The 23,893-nt window shown below is 35.6% G+C and overlaps 1 protein-coding gene across 1 annotated transcript in view; it reads left to right on the top strand.

Moving 5' to 3' along the window:
• The window catches only part of KIF18A (kinesin family member 18A), a gene marked incomplete at its 3' end in the record, with an annotated part of 80,673 nt that overhangs the window by 16,219 nt on the left and 40,561 nt on the right, over positions 1-23,893 (top strand). The window contains exons 5-13 of the mRNA XM_080642031.1: positions 231-335; positions 775-885; positions 3,646-3,843; positions 6,056-6,232; positions 8,134-8,208; positions 8,418-8,530; positions 12,738-12,900; positions 15,166-15,330; positions 21,345-21,466. Coding sequence (XP_080498157.1) covers positions 231-335; positions 775-885; positions 3,646-3,843; positions 6,056-6,232; positions 8,134-8,208; positions 8,418-8,530; positions 12,738-12,900; positions 15,166-15,330; positions 21,345-21,466 — 1,229 coding nt within the window. The remainder of the gene's footprint in view (positions 1-230; positions 336-774; positions 886-3,645; positions 3,844-6,055; positions 6,233-8,133; positions 8,209-8,417; positions 8,531-12,737; positions 12,901-15,165; positions 15,331-21,344; positions 21,467-23,893) is intronic.

Below are 23,893 nucleotides of genomic sequence, written 5' to 3'. Positions count from 1 at the left end.
TTTAAATTTAAATTTCAAACCTATGTAATTAAACTCTTCTGTTTCCTCAGATGGTAGAAAATTAATGGCAACATGAGATAGAAGGAATGAGACTGACTAAATGAGCTCCTTTTTGTCTTTAAGATAAAATTCTAATATAAACTTAAATCAGCAATATATGCCTGTTTATGATGTTATCACTATTGCTTTAAGATCAATGCTAAAGCAGTTGTTTTTATTTTTATCTTAAGGTATATAATGAACAGATTCGTGACCTCTTAGTAAATTCAGGGCCACTTGCTGTCCGGGAAGATGCCCAAAAAGGGGTGGTTGTTCAGGGGTTGACTTTACATCAGGTATGTTTATAAACTTTTCCCCTTGTTCAAATAGCAAGTTTGGTTGTTTAATCATTTACTTATTCTTCATTGTGCTTGAAAAAGAAGAAAAATAATGAAGTACAAACTTAAAATAAACATGGTATATCTTCAGTTTTATTTTATTTTCCTTGAAATAATTAAATGAGCTTTTCTTTTAAAAATACTCTTGAACATTTAACATAATATATTATTCTCTTTAATACGTTTATATTTTATCTACTCAGAAGACAAGGCTTTATCTTTTATTCCTCATGTAACACCAACTTACAAAGCAAATGATATACAGTCAATATTTAATAAGATTTAAATTGTAGAAAGCATTTTCTCTTATCTTTAAAATTCTTGCTTGTTGAAAATGTATTAAAAAAAATTAAACTCATGGCTAATTTGTATATATTTTTTTTTTAAACTTCTCTAGCCTAAGTCCTCAGAGGAAATTTTACACTTATTGGATAATGGGAACAAAAACAGGACACAACATCCTACTGATATGAATGCCACATCTTCTCGTTCTCATGCTGTTTTTCAGGTAACAAGCCACTAGACTATCGCTCTTAAAGTTGAATTTAAAATAAATGAAGCCAAATTTGTGGATGGTAATTTTCACACATACAAAAAAAATTTTCATCTATGAACTTGCCTACTTCTCAGCTCTTTCTTTACTTTGCAGCTTTGAGAAGATTTTATCAAGAATATTTAGAAATCACCCTGACTGGTTTGGCTCAGTGGATAGAGCATTGGCCTGTGGACTGAAAGTTCTCAGGTTCGATTCCGGTCAAGGGCATGTACCTTGGTTGCGGGCACATCCCCAGTGGGGGGTGTGTAGGAGGCAGCTGATAGATGTTTCTCTCTCATCAATGTTTCTAACTCTCTATCGCTCTTCCTTCCTCTCTGTAAAAAATCAATAAAATACATTTTAAAAAAAAGAATATTTAGAAATGAGATGATGTAAATCAGAAATGTAAATTTTACCTGGTTATAGGATAAAAAAAGTGGAAGTGTTGGAGGAGTTTTTCTTTTTTTCTTTTTCTTTAAATTGGTGAAAATATTTAATATTTCCAAAGCATAAACTTATATTCAGAGCAAACTTTATAGATCTAGATTTACATAACCAAGGAATTGGGGAGATACTGATTCACTTTTTAAAAGATTTCATCATAGTGACCACCTAAAGTAGTTGCATTCTTTAAGAAAGTGCAATTCAGTTGATACAGTACTTTTAAGAATTCTAAATGCATAGGTTAAATATTATTTCTTACAGCTTCTAGTCCTGTTAAAACCAAATGATTATGTAGCTTTATTATGGACTAGAGGCCCAGTGCACAAAACTTGTGCACTGGGTGACCTGGGGGGTCCCTCAGCCCGGCCTGTGCCCTCTCACAGTCTGGGAGCCCTCACTCCTTACTGCCCGCCTGCTCACTGCTCCTTACCACTTGGCTTGCTGCTCCTTACCGCTGCTGCGGAGGCAGGAGAGGCTCCTGCCACTGCAGCTGCGCTTGCCAGCCGTGATCCTGGTTCTGCCTGAGCAGCGCTCCCCCTGTGGGAGTGCACTGACCACAAGGGGGCAGTTCCTGCATTGAGCGTCAGCCCCCTGGTGGTCAGTGTGCATCATAGACTGGTTGTTATGGTCATTCCAACGTAATGGTAGCTTAGGCTTTTATTATATAAACTAGAGGCCCGGTGCATGAATTCGTGCACAGGTGGGGTCCATCTGGCCCGGCCCCAATAGGGACCAAATCAGGGCCGGGCTGGCTGAGGGGAGGGGCCATGGGCGATTGGCCAAGGGGTGGGGGGGCTGTGGGCCAAATGGGGTGGGGGGAGCCGATCGGGGGCCAGCAGCCTGGGGGAGGGGCCATGAGTGGTTGGCCAGCCGGCTCTGCCCCTGATCAGAGTTGGGGGGGCCCATCAGGGACAGGGACGGCCAGCTCTGCCCCTGATTGGGGAGGAGGGCCAGTCGGCTCGGGGGAGGGGCTGCAGGAGGTTGACTGGCTGGCCTCGCCTCCTATTGGGGTAGAGGGTGGGTGATCAGGGGCAGGGCCAGCCAGCGGGAGGGGCTGCAGGACGGTCGGGGTGGTAGGGGCCCATCAGGGGCGGGGCCGGCCTGTGGAAAGGACCGTGGGGGGGGGTGGGGGGGGATTTGGCTGGCCAGCCCCGCCCCCAGATCGGGACAGTTCACTGGCCACAGTGGGCGTCATAGTAACCGGTCATTCCGGCGTTATGGTCGCTGGCTTCATATATATATATATATATATATATGATTATGCTATGTAGAACTCATTTTATAAAAATTGTTATAGTTGAAAGAATTCATATCTGAGGCAATCAAGTCATTCAGAAAGTCTCCAGCCCACAAAATTGTATTAATCTTTTCTATTCTTACCACTGACTTCATTTATCAGTAGTCTTGAGAGAAATATTTATCTGTGACATGGAGTTTTCCAAAATGTCTTAGACCCTGTTTTGTAAGAAAATTTAGCAGAAGGGTTTTATAATGGAAAACTTATCTTTCCCATACCTTTTAAATTTGCCACCAAATTTATATCGGTTAAATGACAAAGTAGCTTAAAATAGTTGAATAAGTTGTTCTTTAATAGGCTGTTGAACATGACTAGTATTCTTTAATATACTATTTTTTATATGTTTCACTTTTTAAAAAATATATATATATATTCTATTGATTTTTTACAGAGAGGAAGAGAGAGGGATAGAGAGTTAGAAACATCGATGAGAGAGAAACATCGATCAGCTGCCTCCTGCACACCCCCTCCTGGGGATGTGCCCGCAACCATGCCCCTGACCGGAATCGAACCCGGGACCCTTGAGTCCGCAGGCCGACGCTCTATCCACTGAGCCAAACTGGTTTCGGCGTTTCACTTTTTAAACTATAATTACACACAACAATTTGGAGAATTGGGGTAAATTTACTCTTCGAATTGGGTCAACGTTCAAATTCAGCTTTCCTTTGGGAACAATCCCTGCAGACATGCAAAGCATTCTGACCACTGCCTTAGATTTTCTCTTAGGAATATTATTTCTAAAGGACCTGTGCCCCACTACCATCTCTGATTATCGCATGTTCTGATTCAAGGGTTACCAGATACAAATAGTGGTTGTTTTGATCTTATTCCAGCCAACACTTATTTGTCCTCTGGACACATTTTATTTTCCAATTTTTCTCACCTTTGGTAATTACTTTTGGTATACTTGGATATCAGCCAAAGTAAACTATACATCTCCCTTTTAATTCTGTTATATCTTCTCATTTTCCCTATTCTGTAACTTCAAAAAGATTTATTTGCGACAACAAGACAAAACAGCAAGTATTGATCAAAATGTCCGAATTGCCAAGATGTCCCTCATTGACCTGGCTGGGTCTGAGAGAGCCAGTGCTACCAGTGCTAAAGGGACCCGGTTCAGAGAAGGTACAAATATTAATCGATCACTTCTAGCTCTTGGGAATGTCATCAATGCTTTAGCAGATACAAAGGTTGGTACCATATGTTTATTTGTTTAAATATTTTGAAATATTGAAGTATGTATAATTTCTAGAGAGATAATTATTTAATATAATTTTGTTTTAAACATCTATTATTAATCAAATTTCAAGAGTACATCAATAATTTTTATATACAGAGCAAAGACTTCAGAAGGCCTAGTATATCAAATAAAGCTATGGTTCTGTATTTTTTTAATTTCTAGTTTTATAACCAGAATTTGTTTAATGAAAAGTATTGAATATAAGATTGATACCTAGTTAATATTTTACTGCACTTTCTCATTACTTACTTTGAACTTGATTTTTAAAGTTAGCATTTAATGATTCCTACACAGCTACACAGCAAGCATGATAATTAAATTGGCATGAAGACACAAAACACATCTTAGAAAAATTAAAACCTGTTCTGGTTAGTATTTTTATATACTATAAAATTTGTTTAAGTATTAAAGAGTGTTGATTTATAGAGGAAGAGGAACTTAAGATTTAAAATGTAATTAAATTACCTAATAGGTTAGTGTTTATTGGATGCCTTTGGGGCATTTAAAATATTTTACACCTACTATATGCCATAAGTGCTTACTAGAGTACAGCATATTTTAGTTTTTGTATTTATAAAAGTGACTTTTTTAAAAATTAAAATACAGTCATTTAATTTAACTTCAATCAGCCTCAAATGCTTTAGGAAAATTATGGTAAAGTCTTTAAAATGTTGCCTTTTGATTTAGTATGAAGTATTTTAAAATGATTTGAGGACCCTTTTTATAATATGTAGTTACTGAAATCCCATGAAGATTGCAAAAGCAAGATGACTTTCATATTCTAACTTAAAACTTTAAACATGTAAGCAGACACTCTTTTTAAACAGGGGGCCAGTTCACTGTCCCTCAGATCATTGGAGGACCGGACTATAGTTTAATAAAAAAACTATGAACAAATTCCTACGCGCACTGCGGGCCCGGGACGAGTCGGCTGCTAAGCAGGACAGGCAGTGGCACCCGGCAGGCGGGATAAATGTCCGTAGTTGGAGGACATCTGGATAGAGACTGATTTTCTAAGTTTTAAACTATGACATTTTTTTCATACTTAATTTTTAATAATTGACTCCCATAGAGTCGTTTATGAGTCAATGTTTAATGCATGTGTTGTACATGTAAAATCATTTCAATTACCAGCAATACACATTCTACAGTTTGAAAAACTGGGAGTTGGGAGACCTAGGGCCCATTTCTAGGTCTGAATTACCAGCCATGTGACCTGAACCAAGTCATTTTGCTTTTCACTTAGTTCAAATTTTCCTCTTCTGTAATATGAAAGATACCCATTGGATAACATAAGTTTGCTTTTAGCTTAACATTATAATGCTCTGTTTTTATATAGTAGTTGTATGTCTTGTGTAATTTTTATGATAAAGTCAGAACTGTATCTTTTAAGTAAAAGAAAACCTAGAAAAATTACATTCTTATAACTCTGTTATGCTTTTAGATAAAGTATCTGTAAAATAGTAATTATAATAGTAATTACCATTTTAGATGGTTAGAGAAAACTGCTCTATGCCACACAGAATTCTTACTATTCTTCTAGTATATTTATTTAGGACATATATTAATTTTGTATTTTAATTTCTTTTAAAAAAATGAATGGAAAATTTTTAATAGGCATTTTGTTTTTGAACAGGTTTAGATACAGAAAAGTAGCTAAGATAATACTACTAAATTTTTCTTAAATATACTCCACACTCATTTCCCCTTGTTGTTAACATCTCCATTAATAAAGTATACTTATTACAACTAATGAGCCAATATTGATATTTTATTATCTAAAGTTTATATTCAGATAGATATAAAATCTTTAAAAAGGATATTTGTTTTGTATATTCATTGCATCCTCCTATATAATAAAAGCGTAGTATGCAAATTGCCCCCTCAACCGGGAGGTCTTCTGGAAGTTCGACCAGGGGGTGGGGCCGGCCTGGGGCAGGGAGGGAGTACTGGCCAGCAGCCGTTAGGGACCATAACTCTACTAGTTCCATAAAATTCATTATCATCATTTAGATCCCCATTTACTTCATAACTCTGGGCAAAGTTGGGCAGTTGCTTATATTCTTAAAGTGAAGTGATAGCAGGTTTACATTTAAATGTGGGAAATAACATAAGAATTCTTTTTTTGTGTGTTTTTTTTTTTTGTGTGTGTGTGTTTTCAGAGAAAGAATCAGCATATTCCTTACAGAAATAGTAAGCTCACTCGCTTGTTAAAAGATTCTCTTGGAGGCAACTGTCAAACTATAATGATAGCTGCTATTAGTCCTTCCTCTATGAGCTACGATGACACATATAACACTCTTAAGTATGCTAACCGTGCAAAGGACATTAAATCTTCTGTAAGTATGTTTACTCTGCTTTTGTTATAAGGGTATTAGGTGACATTATTTTTACAATTCTAACAAAATATTAATTTAGAGTTGCATTTTTACTGAGTTAGAAAATAGTGTTAGAAATACCTTTATAGTTAGGATGAATTGGACATTAAATTAAATAATTAAGCCCTGACCGGTTTGGCTCAGTGGACAGAGCAGTGGCCTGCGGACAGAAGGGTCCCAGGTTCGATTCCAGTCAAGGGCATGTACCTTGGTTGCAAGCACATCTCCAGTAGGGGGTGTGCAGGAGGCAGCTGATCGATGTTTCTCTCTCATTGATGTTTCTAACTCTCTATCCCTCTCCCTCTCTGTAAAAGATCAATAAAATGTATTTTTTTAAATTAAATAATTAAACCATTAAGCATCTTGATTACATGTATAATAGATAACTATTATTCAGTCTTTTGGCAGCTAAGGGGCTTTAGTGCCTTTTTTCTTTTTTTTTAATCCTCACCCAAGGATATTTTTCTATTGAGGATTAGAGAGAATGGAAGAGGCAGGAAGAGATAGAGAAAAAAAAACACACTTTGTGAGAGAGGCACATCGATTGGTTGCCTTCTGCACATGCTCTGACCAGAGCTGGGGATGGAGCCTGCAACCGAGATACCTGCGCTTGACGGGAATCAAGCCCAGGACCCTTCAGTCTGAGGGCTAACACTCTATCCACTGAGCCAAACCAGCTAGGGCTTTAGTACCTTTTCCCCCAACCTTTTCTACATTATGGCACATGATTTTTGATGGCACCCCGGAGTAATTGGTCAAGGCTTTAGCATATTGTGGCAGCTAGGGATGAACTCTGTTTTAGCTTAGCACCAACACTTTCTACCTGACATCCTTGGACAGGTTAGCTCATTTCTCTGAGCCTCAGTTATTTCATCTGTAAAATAGTTATATCTACCACAGTTCATAAAGTAAATTGCTTTTTAAAAATCATTTATTTTTATGTTTATGATATTGACATAACCAATCTCTAGCTCCAGCAATATAATGATTGGTTAGGTCAGTATTTTTGCAAATAATTTGGGGTAATTAAAAAATATGTAAGTCAAACATAATATATGTTTAAAATCACAGGATTTCAGGGTTTGAAGAGACCTAGAGTTAAACTAGTTGATAACGTCTCTTCCTGCTTAACCTTCTACTACTCTAATTGAATGAACATGAACACGTTATTGTTTTCCTTATAGAAATGTTCAGATACTATTTATATAATTAGTTGCTAAAAGTTGTAGAATATGGGTATACAAAGGTTTTTTACACATTTTTCATGTGATCCTTACACTAACCCATTGTGGAAGGCATTTTCAGCTCTACAGTGGAGGAATCCCATGCTTAGAGTTGTAAGTACTAAATTCCATGTCATTTAGCTGAGAGGTGAGCAGAGCCTCAAAATTAAGTATTTGGACTTCTGTGTTTAATGTTCTCTCCACTATTCCATAGCTGCCAAGGGGCCCATACTTTTATATAAAGGATAAAATGTAATAACTCATTACACCTAGTTGAACTTACAACTGTCTCAGTCTTAAAATTATTTCTGAATTTCTTAGAAATCAGAGGAAAAAGAAAATGGGTAATTTTTATCATATTTGAGAATGAATGCTTCGTAAGTTCTTAAAAATACCTTTTTTCAGATAGTAAGGCAATCTTTTTATCATTTCATTTACATTATTAATGTGGTCAGCATATCCTCTTATAGATTTTAAACGTGAGTATAATTAATCATGATTGTCTCATGGTTGTACTTGCTACTTAATTCTGAATTCATGGAACTGAATTAATGAGCATATAATGTCATTTTGCTTGTATATTCAACTATGTGATAATGATTATCTTTATATATACTCATAATTTCTATATTTTAACAGTTGAAGAGCAATGTTCTGCACCTTGACAATCATATAACTCAGTATGTGAAGATCTGTAATGAGCAGAAGAAAGAGGTGTGTCTACTTTTTACATATAATAATCTCCCTCACTTCCTCACTCATGGGATTTTACAATCTTAATTGTCTAAAAATTTGACATGTTTTCTATTACGTATGAAATCTGGCTTGTTCAATTATTTTTCATGGCTAAAATTTTTCTGTGGCCATGTATAATAGAGACAGATAATTTATTTTGTATTTTAACTAGTGTTTCTCTCTACTAGATTTTAATGTTAAAAGAAAAACTAAAAGCCTATGAAGAACAGAAGGCCATTACTGAGGAAAATAACCAAGCACAGTTAATGATTTCAAACCCTCAAAAAAAAGAAATTGAAAGGTAAAACTGATAATCAATATTTCATGTTGATGTTTTATTATTTTGAAACTTTGTCAAATATTTTGTTATCATTTGTTGTATAAGTATGTTTATATACTCAGCTGAATTCAGAAAGTCACTGATTGGTGTTTATATTTTACACTTTTGAGATCCATTATTGTAGTTGTGATTATATAGATAGTAAGGAGAACCAGGACTTAGGTACTCTTCTGAAAAGGTAAAGACAATGATAGCACTTACGAAATTAGTTTTTAGTGCATTTCTTATTTTTCTTCTCAGTTGTTTTAGTCTATTCAAGCTGCTTTAACAAAATACCACAGACTGGGTGGTCTTTTAACAACTATATATATATATTTTAAGGCTGGAAGTCCAAGATCAGGGTACCAGTATAGTTGTGTGCTGGCCTTGTTACATGTTATAGACTTCTTGAATCCTCACATGGCCAAAGGAGAGAGAGGCCTCTCTGCAGTCTCTTTCATAAGGGCACTAATCCCACTATAGGCTCTCAGCCCTCATGACCTAATTACATCCCAAGAGCCCCACCTCCTTGAGTGCTGAATTTCAACATGAATTTCAGGAGAGACATTCAGGTGGTTGCATCTAGCATTTTCGTTATTTGTATAGATTATGTAAATTATATCTACCTTTTCTTGGCTATATATAACTCATAATCAATGAGTTTAGGTTGCTAATTATTTGAAAGAATATCTTTCAATGGTATAAGTCAATAGAAAATTTTGATAAATTCACACTAAGCTTCTTAGCAGGTATAGTTAAAAGAAATGAGAGCTGTTAATAATGCAATACTCAAAAGTACTTTCCCCTAAGCAATTAAGACAAATTGTCTAGATGGTTCAAAGGCTATGCATCTTGAGTAACTCTAAGAAGACAGTAAGGAATTCCTGGATTAAACAAGTTTGGAAATTAGTACTAAAGGAATCTAAAAGATTTTCAAAGTACATCAGCATATTGAAGGCTCTGAGAAGCCCTGTAGTAAGGGAGTCTTTTAACTTTGGTTAAAGTCCAGTATTTGACATTGCCCAGAGCCAATTTTACTTTATCATTAGTATGAGAAACCAGCCACAACTTAAATCATTGGTTATTCACGCTATTTTGGAACACTAGAGTATATAGAAGGTGTCTTGATGTACATAAGAAAAACTAGTCAACAATGACCTCAACTTAATTTCAGTTACAACACCTTTTTAAAAATTTGATTTGCGTATTAATTTATATAAAGTATCTTTGATTTGAAAAAAATATATATTATTTTCTGCCTCAATTGACCCCAGATGTTAAGATAACTACTTCTAATAATAATAACACTTTGTTTTTATATATGGCTATAATTTTTAATGAATTTTAAGGCCATATTAATTTCAGCTGATCATTACAACAACCCTTTCAAATTTGAAGTGGCATATTGTCTCATTGATAGATAAGAGTAATAACTATATTGCCCTAACCGGTTTGGCTCAATGGATAGAGCGTCGGCCTGCGGACTGAAGGGTCCCAGGTTCGATTCCAGTCAAGGGCATGTACCTGGGTTGCGGGCACATCCCCAGTGGGGGGCGTGCAGGAGGCAGCTGATGGATGTGTCTCTCTCATCGATGTTTCTAACTTTCTATCCCTCTCTCTTCCTCTCTGTAAAAAAATCAATAAAATATATTTTTTTTAAAAAAAAAAGAGTAATAACTATAAAAATCATCTCTTTCAGCTCTTAATTCTTTTGCTCCCACACTGTGCTATTTCACAGATATAAGAATTAAAGTTATTTCTATCAATGAAATTAATCAGTTTTTCATATAGCAAAAAGTTACCTATATATTATTGTAGTATCAGAGCTGTGTTTATACAAGAGATTTTCTAGTGTTTAAATTATGTTCTGTTAATGCAGATAACCCATTGTAAAAATAAAATTGTTATATTTTATTAGTCTTATGATACTTTTGTTATATCACATCAATTTTATAATATCTTTTAAAAAATAACAACTAAAAATTTCTCATTTATTCATTTTTATCAAAAAAAGCTTTTAACTGATATATTATTAGTAGTTTCCTTATTATTTTATTTGTGAAATGTATGATTGGTCCTCATGCAACTAGTTATCTCTTTATTGATGTCTTGAAAATTAAGTCACCAACTGTTCAGATTTGTAGTCATTGCTTGCATGCAATTGCTCAGCCCTACTTACCCATATCTGGTTATCAATTAACACCTTACAAATAGTAGACTTCTAGAGCTGATGGCTTTTAATTGTCGAACCTCACCTTCTGGTAAAATGATTCGGGAGGGAGATGGTCTGAACTATGAAATAAGCAATTATTTGGGTATTTTTCACATTTAAACCTGACTTTACCAACAATAAAAACTTAGGGTTATAAGTCATGCAACATGTTAAATAATTTACTTATATTTATAAAGAAGCTATTCATAGAATGGTATATCTGTCATTTTCCCTTAAAAGCAACTATCTCCTTAGAGATAGAAAGTTGTGAGATAACTTTCATCACATCAATCACACTGTTACAAAAAACTTTTTTAATGTCGTTAATTTGCAAAGTGTCTGTTTAAAAAAAAAGTTAACATGTTTATGAAGTTTAAATACATAAAGGGAAGAATATGCAGTATTTGATATCTGTCAAAGCTATTTGGAAAGATAATATTCAAGAAGAAAATGCAATTGTTCTTTATACAGAATAACTATAAAACTTCTCTTGTGACTATATCAAGAAAATTGTGTAAGAATTTAACATTCCTCATATATCATCTAAAGTTATTAACAAAGATTTTTGTTTTCTAGTTACTTGAATGTATTAAATAAATACAAAATAGATATTTGTCAATCCCTTAAAACTCTGTTTTAAAATGATAGTTATCTTGTTGGGTGTTTTGTTTTTGTTTTTTGTTTTTTAAGGAGCTCTCTAGCAACCTTCCTCTCATCCTAAACACCACTAATTGAAATAAATCTGCACCACAAAATTGACAAATATTTAACTATGTCCTTGGGTAAAATGTTAAAGAAAAACTAAAAAATTATCTTATCAATTCATTTACTGGCATTAGTGTTGTTGTAATATAATACAATGAAATTGCAATGTCCGTATATACTTTCTATGAAATATTTATCAGTTGGACAAAACTGCAGTAAAGTCGATGTATTTTGTTTTATATTCATTCCCAGTAGAGTTTCATTAGGAACTACTGACGTAAATTGGCAGTGTTTTTACCACAGATCTTTACAAATATATCTAAAATTTGGTCAAAGAACATTTATTTTTAAGTGCTTATATTTTGTTACAGTTTTAAAGGTTTCACAGTTAATTTTTCTTTGAGAGCTTTGCCTATATGTGACTATTTATACTGCTCATACTGCTGCTGTAGCTAAGAACTGATCTATGACTTAAAAGTGGGAATATATTTTTATAAAATTACAATATTGCTGTAATAAATGTTCTGTTGACCCAGAGGACACTGGATTGCAGGGTCACTGTTGGGCTTTCAGAGGAGTTTTTCAGCTTGAGGTCTTTATGCTTATGGAGGAGATATAAGTCAAATTCCCCAACTTGGATTCTCTAAATCTATATTTCCCTTTTGAGGAAACACACTACAGTGGCTTTTCTGGTTTACCACATTGTAAACTTGTATGTTTTGGGTCATGGCCAGTATCACTGACTCATAGCCAGGCTGTAGGGGGTCCCTGACCTTATGGTGTGTTTTCACTCTAACAAGTTCTGAAACAAAAAACTGGCCATCTCACTTTCCCTAGGAGGCAATGGAGGCACCATATGATTACACCACCCACTGCTTATTTCTTCACAGCGAGCCAAAACCAAACAATACGCTAAGTACTGTGTTGCTTTGAGGGCCTTGTGAATTGGGATAGTACAGGTTCAGATTATAACCTATTTCCTACAAATAAGTATTTTATTTTTGGTAAGCAAAATGCAGTCTAATAACAGAGGCCTTATAGTACTTATATCTTTCATAACATGATTTTTCTTGAAGGAGAGAAGTATAGTAAAAATAGTTAATAGCCATTTCCAAATATTTTTGTAAGTTAAAAAACAGTCACTTGAACCAATTTGCCGTTTATTATTGAGTCTTATTCTGAGTGTTATATTTTTTTGTTCATGCATTTCATTGAGTAAACTCTATCATATATCACAAAATTAGTGCCTTTTTATGTGTTTATTTTTTGTAGATATCAAGAAATTCTGAACTGCTTGTTCCAGAATCGAGAAGAAATTAGGAAAGAATATCTAAAGCTAGAAATGTTACTTAAAGAAAATGAACTTAAGTCATTCTATCAACAACAGTGCCATAAACAGATAGAAATGATGTGTTCTGAAGACAAAGTAGAAAAGGTATTTAACAACTTTTTAATTAAATTTTAGAAAATATAAACCATGGGAACTTACCGTTCTAGAAATTTGAAAGGCAGTGTTACATAATCACCCGTTCTCAACAGCCACCTGGCAGTTCCGGAGGAAATGTAGTAAGCATTATTATAAAGGCATAGTTTATTGTACAAGAAAGAAAATCAGTGGCAGCTTACTTCTGTGAGGGTTATTGAAATGTCTAACATGAATGAAGCTAACACACTCAAGGAGAGTTGAGTACCAAAGGTGGGGCAGGGGGAGCAGTCTACGCCAGATGCGGGCAACTTAGACCAATGGCAATTTTTTCCCTAGTTAAGAATATTTTATCACTGACATTATTAGAATTTCCATAGCATGGTGCTAAGAAAAGCAAACCAACCTTGAGTTGGTTTTATTTAGTGCAATAGTACACTGCCCTCCCTTTCCACACACACAAAACACTCCTACTTCCTTGCCTTAGATGTACACCACTATTTAGGTAATGGACCCAAGGAAGGCAGGGGATTAGAAATGACAGCCACCACATAAAGCTGGGAACCTCAGAGGCCTGCATCCTTCATATTGGGAGTGCACCAGGAAAAAATATCTTACCAACTAGCCCAAGTAATAAGGAAAAATGTCTCATTGGAAGACTTTCATTATAGACATACTTTTCATAGGATTTGAGGTTTGAATTTTTACAATATTGTGTTTTGTTTAGCAAATTTCTAAGATGAGAAATTAACATAGAAAATGGTATCAGACCAGTGATAATCTATGGAGACCTGGGCAGAAGCAACGCAAAATGAGCCTAGTAAAATAGACCCTCAACTTAAACCACCAATGAGAACTTACTATCCAAAATTCAAAAAATGTGGTGGAGCAGTTCATCATAAACAAATCAACAGCTTAGCAAATATGACATAATACCCAAAACTTTAGCTAATAGAGCAATCTGATAAAAAGTTTAAAAATGAATAAAGTCATCAAAATGAATTAACAATAAATGAATCAAAGATAAAAGAACATTCATATCTGAGAAAAAAACAAATGAAATATCCAGAAATTAAAGTTTAGTTACTGAATTAAAAAATTCGCTTTATAGATACAATACTAGGCAATGTTTTAAGTACTTAATGTATATCAACTCATTCAGTTCTCAGAAAATTCTATGAACTATATAATATTATTATCCTCACTAGAGGCAGGACTGATGGGCCCCTATCGGGGCAGGCCAGCCGGACCCCACCCTTGCACAAATTCGTGCACCAAAGAGTGGAAAATAAACATTTTGAAAATACTAGATAACTATTTGCCTCAGTTTTGGTATTCATTGAGGATCAGGTTAATTTTATTTTTATGTATTTATGTAATTTAATTACATGAGTATTGAATGAGATACATTCATATATTATTTATTAAAAAGCTTTCTCTTATTACTTCCAAGTCCTCTTAGACCACCACCTCAGCTGTGTTTTCATGTAGTTTTCTACTTCCAAAATCAGCTGCAGGAGCATATTTTGATTCATAGGGATCTGTTGTCTCAGGTCCAGCCATCATAATGGATGATCATCAAGTTCAGTGTCTTTTTGGCAGATAGCCCAGACAGGTCAAGCTGCTCTAGCCCACAGTTTCTATGAAAGTGTGCAAGACCCTTGGCTTGGGGTAAGAAACCAAAAGGCCAGTTTTTATCTCATTTCAGGCCTAGGTTAAAACACCGAAAATATTTGGAATATCCATTATGCATCAAGCAAGATCAGATATTTATGACCGTTCCAATATAAGCTCTATTTCCTGTTACTTACACGAGCCAACCTAAAGGCCTTATAGGTAAAACCAGAACAATGAAACACTGTTTCTTCACATCTTTCACACTGGAGTGAAGACAAGAATAGGACGTGCATCTATTTTAATTCTTAGTAAGAAAATCATGGGACTTACCAGACAGTGTATGGAATTTTCAAATGAAACATTTAAAGGAATGTATTTTAACACACTCATACACGAAAGTTATTTATAGTCTTCAGTTTGGCCATTCTGTTCCTGAAAGCCACAAACTCTCAACATGTAATTTTATAAAATAACTCACAACTCAGTTTTTATTTTCCTGTAAGCAGTAGTATTGTGAGATTTTAGAGAAGATATAACTTTAAGTACGAAAGTGTAGTCTTACTTAATAGACTGCAGTTGCACACTTATAAGAAAATATACTTTTTTACTAATGTCACATGTATCAGTTTTCCTAATTAACTTAAATGCATTATTTTTCAGGCCACTTGCAAACGAGATCATAGACTTGCAATGTTGAAAACTCGTCGCTGCTACTTACAGAAGAAAAGGGAAGAAGAATTGAAGCAATTTGATGAGAATACTAATTGGCTCCATCGTGTCGAAACCGAAATGAGACTCTTAGGTCAAAATGGTGATATTCCAAAGGTACAAAAGTGTATACCTCAGAGACATTGTGGGTTCATTTTCTTTCCTTTTTTTTTTCTCATTAATTTCTTTATTGATTAAGGTATCACATATTTGTCCTCATCTCCCCATTCCCATCCCAAACCCCTCCCCACGCATGCCCCCATCACCCTGTTGTCTGTGACCACTGGTTAGGCTTATATGCATGCACACAAGTCCTTTGGTTGATCTCTCCCCCTTACTCCCACCCTCCCCTACCTTCCCTCTGAGGTTTGACAGTCTGATCAACGCTTCCCTGTCTCCGGGTGTGTTTTTGTTCATCAGTTCATGTTCATTATTTCCCCTAGATGAGTGAGATCATGTGATACTATAAATACACTTATAAGAACTGAAAATGAGACAAGCAATAATGGTTATGCTGAGAGGCAAATGAATCAGTCTGTAGTGAGTTTTGTATGTTTTTTTGTTTTTGTTTTTTAAATATATTTTATTGATTTTTTACAGAGAGGAAGGGAGAAGGATAGAGAGTTAGAAACATCGATGAGAGAGAAACATTAATCAGCTGCCTCCTGCACACCTCCCACTGGGGATGTGCCCACAACCAAGGTACATGCCCTTGAACGGAATCGAACCTGGGACCTTTCAGTCGGCAGGCCGACGCTCTATCTACTGAGCCAAACTGGTTAGGGCTGTAGTGAGTTTCTTTCTGGGCCAACAGTTCTTTTGAGTCCCAGTTTCAATGTCAAATGTTCCTTATGTGTACATGTCAGCAATGATATTTCAGTTCTGGATGGTGGACAAATGGTGGTAATGCAGGTCCCACCCTCTCTGGTTTGGTCCTGGGCAACCTGCAGCGACGCACAGCTGCTGACTGCTAGTATGGCAAGGCGTCGTCAGCGTCTTCCATCTCTGGACTGTTTCTCTTCTGTCTTCATGGCTGGAGCAATGCTGTCAATTCCTCTCTGTTGCAGGAATCCACATGGTCTTGGAGTTGTTCATTTTCAAACCACTACAATTAAGCAAATATCGCAATAAAGCAAGTAACAAATTTTTCCCAGTCCATATGAATATTATGTTGATACTGTATTATAGTCCTTGTATGCAGTAGCATAATATATAATAAAATGTTTATAACTTAATTTGAAAGTATTACAAAAAAAAAAGATGCTAGCCCTCATCTGAGCCCTCATTGAGTCATAATTTTTTTGCTGGTGGGAGAGTATTGCCTCAATGTTGATGAAAGCACAGTGTCTCCAGAGCACAATAAAACAAAGTGTACCTGTATATTCAGATTTATTTTGTAAGAACTGAGCTCTTTGAACTCATTGTCTTTGTTCTTGAGTATATATTTTTCATAAGAAAACTATTGCTCCATTTCTCTGAGATTTAATTGACAAATTTTATGTTTTTAACAGAACATATCACCTGCATCACTAATTGCCTACTAGATTCGCCTTTACTTTCAGAAGAGTAAAGTTACTTTCAAATGTTATTCTGTTTTTTTGTTAGTAATCCTCACCTGAGGATATTTTCCCATTGATTTTTAGAGCGAGTAGAAGGGGGGAGGGGGAGAGAGAGAGAGAGAGAAACATCGATGTGAGAGAGACATATCAACTGTTTGCCTCCCTCACGTTCCCTGACCAGAGCCCAGGATTGAACCTGCAACCAAAGTACATGCCCCTGACTGGGGATCCAACCCGTGACCCTTTGGTCAGCGGGCCAATGCTCTAACCACTGAACAAACTGGCCAGGGCCAAAGGAACTGATTTTGACTCAAATACCTAATACTTTAAAAGAACTTCTTTACACAGTTTTTTTCTTTATCCTCACCTGAGGATATGTTTATTGATTTTAGAGAGAGGGAGGATGGGGGTGGGGAGGGGGAGAGAGAGAGAAGCATTGATTGGTTGCCTCACATACTAGTACATGCCCCAACCAGGATCAAACCTGCAACCTTTTGGTGTATGGGTCAACTCTCCAGCCAAGTCACTTGGCCAGCATCTTTATTTTTTTAAAGGAGGAGCAACTTTACTTTGATGTTGCTTTTCTGAAATTTTTTTACTATGTATCAGCTAATTTTGGTATCTAATCCAAGAATCTTTTAATTTCAAGAAAAGCAGTAGACTGAAAATGTAACTTTTGAAATTCCATGCTAGGCTTGAGGCATCTAAAACTGTAGAGGCTCATCATAAAATGCAACAGTCTCCATCAGAGTACCCAAGCCAAAGTTTCAGAGAAAACAGCTGATATGTCTGGCCAAAGGAGTGTTGCTTATTCAGTGTGCAAGCACTGATTCTCTTGGAAAGTTAACAGATGTTGAATGTTTATCATAGCTTTTGGTTTTACTTATTTATAATGAGTTTCATTTATTTGCTAAAGACCATGTATATCTAAAGCAGTCTTAATCTCAAGACAATCATTGTCTAAATGACAGAAATTATCAGTGTTTTTGTTAGAATTAAATTTTTTTTTTACTTTATTTTACAATAACTACTAGATTCTTTAGTTTCTTTATTACTATTATGCTAATGATTTTCTAATAGAATATTTAGCTCTTCGAGTGAGCAAAAGCTTTTTCATGAAGAGCTAAAAAATTTTGTGCATGTAGTAAAATGTAACATAAAATTTATCATTTTAATCATTTTTAGGTGTATGGTTCAAGTGGCATTAGTACATTCATTAAAAAATTAATATATATATAAGTTTTTAAATGTTATTACTGGAGTATTTTCATCACAATAGCCTTATCTAATTTATATTATACTCATAATACGTTTGCCTGTTTAATCAACATTGTAATTTATGACTCAGGAAAGTACTTAAGAACTTATTTAGTATTAAAGAGTGGAAAATATTGTAGAAATTACCTAGTTTTCCTTTGCTTTCTCATATTTATCATAAACTCCCAATTTAAAAAATGGTAGGGTATTCTTTCTGGCATTATTATTATTATTACTAATTTGTTTTTGCCTTTTGTTCTACTTAGTAGCATTTTTGAAGTTAAAATTGTTTAGATTTATTTTCAGTAAATTAAAATTTTTTAATATAGTCAAATAGAATTTTAGTAGCAATCTGTCTTTTAAAACTCTCTTAAGCAGAACTTTCCCCCACCTGAATATGAACCTGGATCTGATTTGTTTAAGTCCTTGTGTTTTGAAGCATGATTATAATTTGGAAAAATTAGACTGTTTTCATTCTTGCCACCCTAATTCTACTCTCAGTTCTTTTTCCTATGGCTATTTTTACATCTAAAGTATCTTTTTATAAGCCATTATTCCCTATGTAAGAAAACTGAGATATAAGTTTGTAAAAGGACTTATCCACAGTCATACAACTCTAGACACAGACCTGCTACTTTGACTTTCAAAGGGGTACTCTTTTTTCCTGTACCCTCCTGTATTATCTACCTCTTCACGTCTCAAACCTATTCACTTTTCTCTATCTCCCACTGCTTCCTATCCTAAATCAGACTCCTGCTTCCATTAGTGGACTGCTGCATTTGGTCTTTCTGCCTTCATTCATATTGCACTGCAATTCATTCTCTCCACTGCAACTGAAATGAGCTTTGTAAAATGTAACTCTGATCATAGCACACTGTTCAGTGCTTTTCTCTCTAATATAATCTCTCTATTATGATTTCCTAGGCCTAGCATGACACCTGAATACCTCAAGTTTTATATATCACCTCTCATTATATTTTTCACTTCAGCCATTACTAACCTACTTGTACTTCTTCGAATAGGCAATGCTCTCTTAATCATTAGTATATCAAGACAAAAAAAAGATTCAAGTTGTAAACTTGGTTTTTTAAAGATGACAAGCTAGCCAAGGCCCATTATTGACTAATATAATTATACAATCAAGGCTTGCCTCTTTAAAAGAAGAGTGATTTAAAACAAAGGAATAAGATTAAACAGGGGAAGCATTTAAGAAAGGATTTTTTTTTTTTTTTTTGTGGTTAAAGAGAAAAGATGGAGTATTTAGCAAATATGTTTGCACTGTCAGGATCATTGAATTTTCTAACTGGAAAACACTAAAGAGATCATGTTGTCAAGCTCTTAATTTTAGTCAGATAAATTCATCTCCATAAAGACCTTAATTTTAGCTTAAGGTTGCATTTGTATTATGGCTGAGCCTATCTCTAAAATCACCTGACATAGGCCAGTACTCTATCCATATCATAACTGACTCCTAAAGAGAGTTTTCTCTAAAATATTGGTTGTATGTCTTCAAATATAATGATGAGTCATGTAAATAAGCCCCAACTTTAATATATCTAGGACACACTAAATGACATTGTTTTCCTGCCGTGGTGCCTACTACAGGCATAGAAAGTATTTGTTTTAAAAGAAATGAAAAAACAACTTTAAGCTTTTAGAGAATTAATGGTTACTTGCATTTTGGGAGGAATATTGAAAAGATAAAATGGATTATGGGAATTGTCACCAGGAGGATGTCTCCAGGCACAGCTCACTTACTTTATGGGATTGTTGTCTCAGCCCCCTACTTCTTTTCACTCTATTGACTAAAAGTTTCCCAATTAAAAATTTCAAGAATGCTATTGTATTATTACCAGCATTTCAGTGTAACGACTTAGCTCACATTTTTCATACTGCAGGTTTAGTAAGCCTGAGGAAAGATAAGTAGTTTTAGGGGGTAGGTTAGATAACACTTGGGCCTACACACATGAAGCTTAGGAAAATGGGAGCCTACAGAAGACTTTTCCACATTTTTTCTGTAGGATGATGCTTATACCAAGATCCGGTTAAAGCAATAAATTGTTATTACATGCAACTGTAAACAGGGGCAGTAACACTGAACTAGTTTGACACAGCCTCTGTTCTGGCGCTGAACCTTAAAGTCTAGTACATACAGAAACTACATGAACAGTCACTGATCAATGCTATGACAAAGACTTATTGGGGATGGAGAGTATCCATCTTTAAATATAATGCCCAAGGAAAACCTCCATAAAAAAGTGACATTTAAGGAAAAACTGGTCATAGTCATGTATTTTCACAGTCTAATGAACAAGTTGGATAAACTAAGAAACTGTGACCATAATAAAATTGGTTGTGAGTTTCTGACCTGTTTCTGGGGAAACTTGCAATTTATCTTACTTATCTATACTAATAAAAGGGTAATATGCTAATTACACTGGGAGACCTTCCAGAGGTCCATGGTGGCAGGGCTGAGGAAGAGGTGATCAGGCCAGGAGGGGAGGGCAGTTGGGGTGAGCAGGCTGGCATGGGGGGGGGGGGCAGTTGGGGGCGAGCAGGCCAGAAGTGGGGTCAGTTGGGGGCAATCAGGCCGGCACTGGGGCAGCAGTTGGGGACAAGCAGGCCAGCGGGGGGGCCAGTTGGGGGCGATCAGGCTGGCAAGGGGGGGCGGCAGTTGGGGGCGAGCAGGCCGGCAGGCAGAGTGGTTAGGGGTGATCAGGCAGGCAGGCAGGTGAGCAGTTAGGAGCCAGCGGTCCCGGATTGCGAGAGGGATGTCCGAGGGGTCACAGATTGGAGAGGGTGCAGGCTGGGCTGAGGGACACTCCCCCCTGACCCAACCCCCATGCACGAATTGTGTGCACTGGGCCACTAGTAAGTAATAAATACCTGTGCCAGAATGCTTATTTTTCAAACTGTTTCCAAGGATAAGAAAATTAAAGCTGTTGGCCCTGGCCGGAGTGGTTGAGTTGGTTGGAGAATCATCCCGTACACCAAGGGGTGGTGGGTTACATTCCTAGTCAGGGCATATATGCATATATGCAGGTTTTGGATTTCAACCTCGGCCAGGAGACAGTCAATGAATGTCTCTCTGTCTCACATTGATGTTCTCTCTCTCTCTCTCTCTCTCTCTCTCCTTTTTCCTCCTCCCTCTTCCCTCCCACCATTCCTCCTTACCTCTCTCTCTGAAATTAATTTTTAAAAATAATTTAAGGAATTAAAACTATCAACATCAATATAAACTAAGTTTTATTAAAATTGATTTAATTTTTACATTCTTAAAGGAATCTGATGTATAGTTTACATTGTTTTCCCTAGGAACTCAATAAAGATCTTCATTGTCATCATTTGCACCTCCAGAACAATGATTTGAAAGCACAAATTAAACATGTGATGGATCTAGCTTGTCTTCAGGAACAGCAACATAGGCAGACTGAGGCGTGAGTATATGTGTTGACCTATTCTATAGACCTAAGGAACCTGAAACATAGAAGTTCACTTTTCCAAGCCAGAAAACTGAGTTTTATCTAGTACAGGATACATTATTTTTAAGTGTCTACCAGCATCAGAAAGCATACACAGGAAGCATTGAGAAAGCATAAAAGATGTGATTCTTCTCCAGCTAATTTTTTAAAGTGCTTTATAGTTTTGAAAGCATTTTTAATTAATTATTTTATGTAACATATGCCATGTGCTATTGAAAAGGATACCTATATTGTGAAAAGGAATCTGTCTCTACTTGTCTACTAGCTATCCATTTCCCTCTTAGAGGCACTCACTATTAATGCTAACTAAATATTTAAGTAGGCAGTTTTTAAGCATTTTAACTCCAGAATAATATTGTTCTATCATTAAAGTGAAGTTACTAAAAGTGTATATATTTTACATCAAGTATCCAGGTATGTGATGGTACAGTATCTCTTATATGCTCTCTCTACTAGCTCACTAGTAACATCATTTGAGTCTGTAATAACATTATAGTAAAAAAGTATAACAATCTTTATTTTTGTTACTTTGGATATGTTGGTTAGGTGTCACTTTCATGCTCTAGAAAAATGAGAAATTTACTTCTCTTAGGCCTTCCTGCTGGAGTTCTAATAGTTTTCTTAAATAACTGGAAATTAACTTTTCATACTTATGATTTAAGAGAAATCATAGTAAGATAGTTATTTTTAAAAAGAAGAAAAGGGAAAGGAAAAACTTTATGGAGTTGTTCTTCTGTGAATACAAGCTCAACCTAATCTCCCCATGCTGTCTATATCTGTACATTAAGCAGACGTTGAATACTTATTAACCAACACTTAATCTACCTCCAAGAGCTAGTTATTAAAGAATCATTAATTAATTTATTTATTACTATGTTTTAATCCTCACTAGAGGATATGCCTTTTTTTTTTTAAGAGAGAAAGGAAGGGAGGAGAGAGAGAGAGAAACAGAAACATCAATGGGTTACTTCCCTCACGTGCCCCAACCAGGTTTCACCCCACAACCTAGGTATCAAACCTGCCCTGACCCGGAATCAAACCTGCAACTTTTTGGTGTACGGGTCGACATTCCAATCTACTAAACCACCCGGCCAGGGCAACACGTTAATTTATTTTAACCATACTATATTTGCTATGTAAGACAAAGAGATTAGTACACTTAACATAAATTTTTGCCTCAAAATGTACAAAAAGATTTCTAATTCCTACTTATTTAAAAGTTAGGTGACCAAAGCATTACAAACAGGCAGAATGTCATAGTAGAAAAAGTAAGGGTTTTGGAATTGGTCTTGAATTCTAGCTTACATTTCCAGTATAACCTTGCCTAAATGATTTTTCTAATTTATCTTTATTGTTGAAAGTATTACAGATGTCCCCTTTTTTTTTTCCTATTGACTCCTCCCCATAAGTCTTAGTTTTCTAAGTGTAAAAACTCAGGCAGGAAAAGACAAACACCATATGGTCTCATATGTGGAATCTTAGAAAAACAAAACAAACAAGCTCATTGATAAAGAGTACAGATTGCTGGTTGCCAGAGGCTGAAGGTGGGCATGGGCGAAAGACGTGAAGTGAGTCAAAAAGTACAAACTTCCAGGTATGAAATAAACAAGTCATTGGTATGTAATATACAGCATGGTGACTTTAGTTAATATTACTGTATTGCGTATTTGAAAATTACTAAAAGAGATCTTAAAAATTCTCATCCCAAGGAAAAAATGAATTCTGTAACTACTTGAGGTGATGAATGTTAACTAGACTTATTGTGGTGATCATTATGTTTTCAAAATAATAATAAATGAATGTGTACATAGATATATTCATATAAGATACATACATATGTAACATAGGTTGTGGTTCCCTCTGGCCACCTCTGGGCACCCTGTACTTAGTATGTACCAAAAACAGACTTCCCAGAAGGAAAGCAATTATTCATTCAGCATGAACCACATTGTTTGTACAAACCGTTTAAGCACAGTGAGACACTCTTATCAATTCTGAAAATGATGAGAACCCTGTCAAAAATCCAACGTTCAATGTGCCAGCTACAGACCAACCTTGCTAGCAAGCCTTTCTAAGAATAACAGGTAACTTCTCTGCACTGTGCCTGATTAGTATAGATATTCAATAAATAATTGTTTTTATTTACTTTCCTATAGTTCCCAATTTGGCTTAAATGAAGTACTCCCCATTTTCACCAAAATGAAAAGTATCACAGACTATTTATATAACTATCTAAATATTTAAGGCTCCTAAGTAATATAGCAATCACTTCCTTATGTTAAAATTAATGCCTATTCTTTTCCCACTGACCTATTTATACTTCCAACGGTTCTATTCTTCTGGATGTTATACGTCAACACCAGGACTGAATCATTTCAAGAT

The sequence above is a fragment of the Plecotus auritus genome (assembly GCF_963455305.1).
Source record: "Plecotus auritus genome assembly, chromosome: 9".
NCBI classification, from domain to species: Eukaryota; Metazoa; Chordata; class Mammalia; order Chiroptera; family Vespertilionidae; genus Plecotus; species Plecotus auritus.
This window is presented reverse-complemented; position numbering and strand designations above follow the sequence as displayed.